The sequence below is a fragment of the Spinacia oleracea genome, chromosome 2 (assembly GCF_020520425.1).
Source record: "Spinacia oleracea cultivar Varoflay chromosome 2, BTI_SOV_V1, whole genome shotgun sequence".
Taxonomy (NCBI): domain Eukaryota; kingdom Viridiplantae; phylum Streptophyta; class Magnoliopsida; order Caryophyllales; family Amaranthaceae; genus Spinacia; species Spinacia oleracea.
The window spans coordinates 10,500,814-10,508,353 of NC_079488.1; the positions used below are offsets into that span (position 1 = coordinate 10,500,814).

Here is a 7,540-nt window from a genome sequence, read left to right on the forward strand (position 1 = left end):
CTGCCTCGGCGAGAGCAGGCCACGCGACCACCTTCCAGGGTAAACCCACCGGCCATCTTGCGGCCATCCTCGAGACATCAGGAACACTATGAAGCTGAATCTGAACTATCAGACACTAGATCTACTCCAGTTATGGAACATCCCCCATTTTACCCCTCTACTCGAGGAAAAACCTAGATGACGCCCAACAGAGTGAGCATGCGTCCTCGTATGATCTCCAGCCGCCGTGAACCAACTTATCATATCAACAGGGGTTGAATAACTTGACGTTGAGGCACATGAGCACTCCCTTCTGTGAGGACGTAATGAACGCCCCGAAAGAACCTAAAGTCAAAACTCCCACCATTGAAGCTTATGACGACACCACTGACCCAGACATGCACCTAGTTGCATACCTTCACCACATGTATGTCAAAGGAACCAATGAGGCCACGTGGTGCAAATATTTTCCAGCCACCCTTAAAGGAGTGGCGTCCAAATGGTTTAAACGACTGCCCCCGGGATCAATTGCCTCTTTCAACGAGCTACATACCTTGTTCTCCACCAGGTTCATGGCATACAAGGAAGGAAGGAAAATAAGCATGCACTTGGGACGCATTCAACAAGGAAAAGATGAGTCGTTGAGAAGCTATGTTAAGCCCTTCAATCTAGAGGCCGGACAAATCCCAGATCTGCGCGATGGCGTCTCCTTCGATAATTTTATCAGAGGATTGAAGAAAGGGTCATTCAAGTTTGACTTGGTTAAGAAGAGTGTCCGGACTATGGCTGAAGTCTTGGACGAGGCTGAAGCATTTATCCATGCAACAGAAATATGCAGTGCGTCCAAGGATGGAAAGGCTGGTGAGGCGACAGATTCCTCAGGGAAGAAAGAGAAGATAGACAGGAAAGCCCCACGGGTAAATGGTACTTGTGCTCTTTCGAAAGAGCATGATACCAATTCTCCTGGACAAAGGAGAAGACGTCCATAAGAAAGAGAATATTTCGAATACAATACGGACCTTCTCACGATCCTAGTGGACGTCGGGACCAGGTTCGATCTTGAATGGCCCTTCCCCATGAAATCCCATGTTGAGAGTCGAGATCCTAAGCTGTATTGTCAGTTCCACGAAGATATAGGGCATGACACCAAGGATTGTAGAAGCTAGAAGAGATCCCTGGACGGCCTAGCCTCCAAGGGGCACCTAAAGAACTACCTGCAAAGGAGTACTCACGGCACAGGGAAGAATCAGTACAAGAAAAATAAGTCACCCATCTCAGCTACAGAAGGAAATCACAACGAAGGGGGATTTGTAGCCGTCATATCAGGAGGACCAGCCGCTGGGGGACCCACCATGAGGGGACAGAAAGATTATGCCCGCCGTCTAGGTCAGGTAATGTTATCAGGGAAGTCACCAGAGGACCCATTCCCTCGGATAGAGATATGTGAATCGGATGGTGGACGAGTAGTCACCCCGCATGACGACCCCCTCGTGGTCGAGATCAAAATCTCCAACATGAGAGTAAAGCGCATCTTGATAGATACAGGAAGTTCATCTGATATAATGAGCATGGAGTGCCTCAGCCGCCTAGCTCACGATCCTAAAACCATAGAATGCATACACTACCCTATCATTGGCTTTGGAGGAAGCATCAAACATCCAGTAGGCGTCATCAACTTGCCGGTCCGGATTGGAGAGCGTAAAGATGGACGAAAGATGGGGGTGGACTTCCTAATCGTCAAAGATTTAACGGCATACAATGTCATTTTGGGACGTCCCACCCTGAACAGGATTAAGGCAGTGGTCGTCACCCATCTCATGCTCCTGAAGTATTTATGTGACGATGGGGCAATAGGGACTATACATGGAGATCAACAGCAAGCGAGAGACTGCTACCTCACCACTCTTAACCCGTCAGCATGGAGGAAAGATCCGACCGGGACAAAAGGCAAAAGGAAATATGAAGAGGAGCCACCCACTGCCAGCGAGAGTATCCTAGTCAAGATAGAGAAAAGTGGCTAAAGAATAGAATGTCATTAGACTAGTCAGAATACTTTATGTAATATGAGCCTACAAAACGGCCTAGCAATTATGTAAGAGCCAACCAAACGGCTTGTAATGCTTGCCTACAAAACGGCCAGCTTATTTTCGCTACTTAGCAGAATGTTAACTTTATAACAATGTTCCCCTCATCAAAAACTATGATGAACTCATGGCCCAATAAGGCCACTCAAAATCATATAACAAACGCAAGAAAGTGAAGTCCCCCCACGTTGACGAGCTCCGACTAGGCGGCATCACGAGTGGTTAATTGAACGACGACCTTAGAAGTGGCCTAAATTAATTAACACTAATAAAGACGTGAAAGCACAAACAAGACTCAACAAAGCATTCATTTAATATGGACGCCCTCTCCTTTGAAGGCGTCACAAAAGACTAATCGGTTGACGGCCTGAGGAGTGGCCTAGATTAGCCCCCCAAATTAGGCTGATCACCTAAAACACTGGGGTAACCGTCCACAATTGGACCATAAAGTATGTTCCTGAAAAAGTCAGTATAAAGCTGAAATGGAATAAAGACACAAGTGCACAGGAGGCACAAAATATCCATACATGCGCACAAGGCGCAACAAACCCAAATAAAATAATTCCCAAGGGCATCAATGTTATTACAAGCGCCTACGGCGCCACAGAAACCAGCATTAAAATAAAACTGTCTACGGATGAGGGGTCGTCGAGCCTCCATTCTCTTGACAGAAGGCGAGGATAGGCGTCAGTCTTAGACAAGAAACGAGGCCGGTAATTCCGCGTGAAAGACGCTCTGAAAGAGGGAGATCCTCCATTTGGATAATAGACCATTTAGTCCTCCACCATACCCAGCTAGAGGACTTACCCAATACCGTCTTATAACCCCGTCGGCTATACAAGGTAAACCATCCCTGGGGAGAACGAGAAGAAGGAGCGATGTCTACAAGTCTAACAAAGGAAGAAAAGGAAGGGGTGACGTCACTCAACGCACACTTGGAAATATAACCAAAGACATTCGCCCAAGAATTAGGGGTCAGCTGGGCTAGGCCAATGTCATAACCATCCAAAACGTCCATTACAAAAGGGTGCAGGGGAAACCTAAGGCCCAATATGAAGGCGGCCGTATAGACAGCAAGCTCTCCCAGAGAAAGACGGTCTACAGTACTATGGGGACGAGGGCACTTAAAACTAAAGCCACGAGGCAAGAGCAAGAAACGCTCAAAGTCACGTCCTTGCCCCCTTAGGTATCTCAACCATTTCCTGATGGGGAGGATGTTAGAAGGAAACAAGTTCACATCCTCTTTTCCACAAACCATAGGAGGAAGATTTTTTGCAAACTCCTCGTCCGAAGAGCTGGAAGAATCATCTTCAAAATCCTCACGTGGGATACGAGGACGGCAAGCCACACTCTTTCTTCTCCTTGAAAAACGTGCCGCCCTGGAACCCCCGTCTCCTGAATGATGGGAGGAACTAACTCCACCCCTATTTCCATGGGACGGGTTCGAAAAAGGAACCCTGCTGTCCCTCTCTCGTGGTGCTCCCCATGCACCTACGTTGGTTGTCTACTTAATACGAGTCATGCCGTCCTGCATAAGGAACAGGACGTCTGACTTAAGAAAAGAGGAAAAAGCAAAGAACGGGTACGCTGTCCAGATACAAGAGAATAGGCAACTGACAGGACGCCTCCCCAAGAAATAAAAGCATAAAAAAGAATAAAAATTTCAAATACAGAAACTAACCAAAACACTTACCAATAAGTGATCAAACTGCTGAAATGGTCAGGCAAATTGTCCAAACTCCAAGAAAAACGAACGAAGAATCCAAGAACACTCAATACAAACACAAAAGATCTTCGAAGGGAAATTGCTCTCTCTCTAGAAATCTCTTTGAAAATAACAAAAGGCAAATGAGGGAAAACAAACGATTTCTGAAGATTTTAAAGGCAAAGACCAGGCTCCGGAAAGCAACCAAACGTGGCACTCCACCATGACAAGAAGGCTACCTCACCTGTGCAAGGGGCACCCTCCTTGAGGGGAAAATGATGTGGCCTAAAGTAATAGACTGCCACATGGCTTTACTAGCTAGGATGGCCAAGAAGGAAGACAAAGTTCTTCAGCAGGAATACCCCGAATTCATACTAAGCCCATATCCGCATCCAGACCCAGGGCCCATCTCTTAGGCCCATGACCCCATTTGATTGGTAGAGTCCCTGGTCAAATCATGTCTAAAAGCTCAAAGCTTGCAGGCAAAGGCCAACATGCAAAGGGCCCAACAGGTCTAAGTCAGACCTCCTATTATCAGACACATGTCCTAATCTTGGAAAGCACCCAATCATCAGGCCTGGGTTTAAGGATCAATTCCAAAGGAACCCTAGACCTATAAATAGTTCAGATCCCAACACTACTACAAATCCCGCCTTTTGGAGACGCTTTTTGGGCCGTTTTTCGACGCCAAAAAGTGTCGAGAAATTAGCCCTCGACGCTTTTAAGAAGCGTCGAGAAAATTAAAGTCGAGAATATTCTCGACGCTTTTTGGCGTCGAGAATGGAGACGCTTTTTGGCGTGCACCTCCATCCTTCAGCTTCGGCGCTTTTCACCGTCCACAAGATTTTCCCGCTTTACCCCACCCTTTTCTTAATCAATACCTCGACGCTGACTGGCGTCCATGTTTTCTTCAGCCTAGACGCTTATAAGCGTCCACAGGTCTGATTTCCACAAGATTTTTTTCCTGCTTTAACATTTTCCTATTTAATGTCCTCGACACCTACAGGCGTCCAGAAATTTATTTTGGCGGGAAATTTAATTCAAAATTAGCACGATAATACGACCACAAAAAAGTCCAGATTATTTGTATAATTAACCTTTTTTTTCCACCTAATATTCCTGTATCATATATATATAATAAAACATTATTCATCACGTACAATTATAAATTTAAAATTAAAGTGCAACGTAACACAACATCGATCAATTAACCTGAATTGTGAATACTTGGTCTTCAATTAACAATAAAATTAACTTACAAAAACTTAAGTAGTTATAATTCATAGTACGTACATGTATGTTACTAACCAGAATCCAAACATACACGCATCTATATCACTAATCGAAATCCTAACCAAATAGTCCAAAACAACATCATAAATCAAACCCAAGAAAAACTAAAACTTAGAAAAACTAACTAGCTAGGATGTACGACATAGATATACTGTATGTAGATGATCGATGGTAGTAGCTCATAAGAAGCTCAAGTGTCTTGGCCTTTATTTTGCTTTTGCACATTATCACGTTGGACGACCTTCAAAGAAAAATACAAAATGTAATAAGTACATAATAAGTCGGAAACCTGAACTACGAAGGAAATTAAATACAACATTCAGTTCTAGTTTGTTCTATATCACTCACTGAATGTCTATTATAAATGAGCAAAAGCATAGCAGAGCTAGGAACATGTCAAAGACCCAGAGGTATAAAACTACAGCTGAACACACACAGCAGAACACACACAGCAGAACACACACACACAACATGCAGGGAGTGATCATGTCAATGACCAGGTGTATAAAACACATTTTTTGTAACTGATTATGATACAGCATGTTCATACTATCTTTTCTAGCATCATGCATATTATCTTTCACTTTTCTGATATTTGGTTGTCTACTAACTTCAGGAACCCGTGAAGCGCGTTGTTTTATTTCAAGGTGTTGGAAGAACCCTTAGAGGCAACAGTTCTGCAGTATCTGAGCAAACTGTTCCTGCTCCTCTGAATTCTACGCCGCCTCCTTCTGCTGGGATGGTTGTGGATCAGAGCCAACCATCAACTCCAATTCAGCTCAGGTAAGCAGATGGGACTCGTATGGTGGCTCATTTTAACTACAATCACACGATTAATGACATCCGGGCCTTCATTGATGCCTCACGACCAGGAGGAAGTAGAACTTACCAGCTTCAGACTGTCGGGTTTCCTCCCAAACCGCTCAATGATCTGAACCAGACAATAGAGCAAGCTGGCCTTGCTAACTCAGTTGCTATGCAGAAACTTTAAGCTAATTAAAGTAGAGTATGTGACACAAGTATTTGAGTTGAAATCTAAGTGTTGGAGTTGTTAGGTTATGATACATATGACAATTCATAAATCATGCGGAAAAACCATTTAGCCAGGAATACATATTATTTACACATAATCATTTAGCATAGTTTAGATGCATACTCTTTGTTGCGTGCCTTCCCTAGCTGCGCCCGAACCGAACAAGAACAAGTCTTTAGGACTCCAATTGTCGTACCTCGTAGATAGTCCACAGCACGTCCGGATCCGCCTTAAGATTGACCAACTAGAATCGCCCTTAAGGTACTAATAATTTCGGCACTTTTAGGCAAGGTATGTGACTGAATTTTTCTCTCAAAAACTCACTTTGAATACTTGAAAACTCGTTATAAATTGTGAACCCAGGCCACATATTTATAGGGGTATGGAAAGAGAATTGGAATCCTACTAGGATACGAATTAATTAAATTAGAATCCTAGTGAAACTCTTATTTAATTAATTTATCATTTAGGATTAGGAATTTAATCATTAAACGACTCCTGTACGTTTTAGGTTTCGTATACAAACACACACACGCACGCACAGCAGCCCACGAGGGGCGCCATGCGCGCGCGCGCACAGCCCGAGCAACGCAGCCCACGACTGCCGCAGCCTTGGGCGCGCGCTGGGCCTGCCTTGCGTTGGGCCTGGCGTAGCCTTGGGCTGGCGTGTTGTGGCGCGCGTTTCCCTTGCTGGACGTGGGCCTGGCTTCGTGCTGGGCCTTCGTCTAGCAAGCTCGTCCGATGCTAATTCGTACGACGCGCTTCCGATTAATTTTCCGATTCCGGAATTCATTTCCGATACGAACAATATTTAACATTTCCGATTCCGGAATTAATTTCCGTTTCGAACAAATATTTAATATTTCCGTTTCCGGAATTATTTTCCGATTCCGATAATATTTCCGATTCAGACAATATTTCCGTTTCCGGCAATATTTTCGATTCCGGTAATATTTCTATTTCCGATAATATTTTCCGATACGTACCATGTTTCCGTTTCCGGCAACATCTACGACTTGGATAATATTTATATTTCCGATACGATCCATATTTCCGTTTCCGGCAATATCATCGTTTCCGGAGTATTCATTTCTTGCCTGTGACGATCTCAGCTCCCACAGAAACCAAGATCCGTCGATTCCGAATATCCATAGATGGAGTATTTAATGCCATTAAATACTTGATCCGTTTACGTACTATTTGTGTGACCCTACGGGTTCAGTCAAGAGTAAGTTGTGGATTAATATCATTAATTCCACTTGAACTGAAGCGGCCTCTAGCTAGGCATTCAGCTTACTTGATCTCACTGAATTATTAACTTGTTAATTAATACTGAACCGCATTTATTAGACTTAACATTGAATGCATACTTGGACCAAGGGCATTATTTCCTTCAGTCTCCCACTTGTCCTTAGGGACAAGTGTGCATTTCCTAATTCCTTTGTC

General features: G+C 44.1%; 2 protein-coding genes across 2 annotated transcripts; both read left to right on the forward strand.

Annotated features, from left to right (window-relative positions):
• The first annotated feature begins 305 nt into the window (after window positions 1-305).
• On the forward strand, window positions 306-968 carry LOC110804452 (uncharacterized). Its single transcript, XM_022010045.1, has one exon. It carries the CDS (start codon window positions 306-308, stop codon window positions 966-968), a length of 663 nt encoding a protein of 220 aa, XP_021865737.1.
• Window positions 969-1,331: 363 nt separating this feature from the next.
• On the forward strand, window positions 1,332-2,000 carry LOC130467213 (uncharacterized). The gene has a single exon (XM_056835651.1). It carries the CDS (start codon window positions 1,332-1,334, stop codon window positions 1,998-2,000), a length of 669 nt encoding a protein of 222 aa, XP_056691629.1.
• The last annotated feature ends 5,540 nt before the right edge of the window (window positions 2,001-7,540 follow it).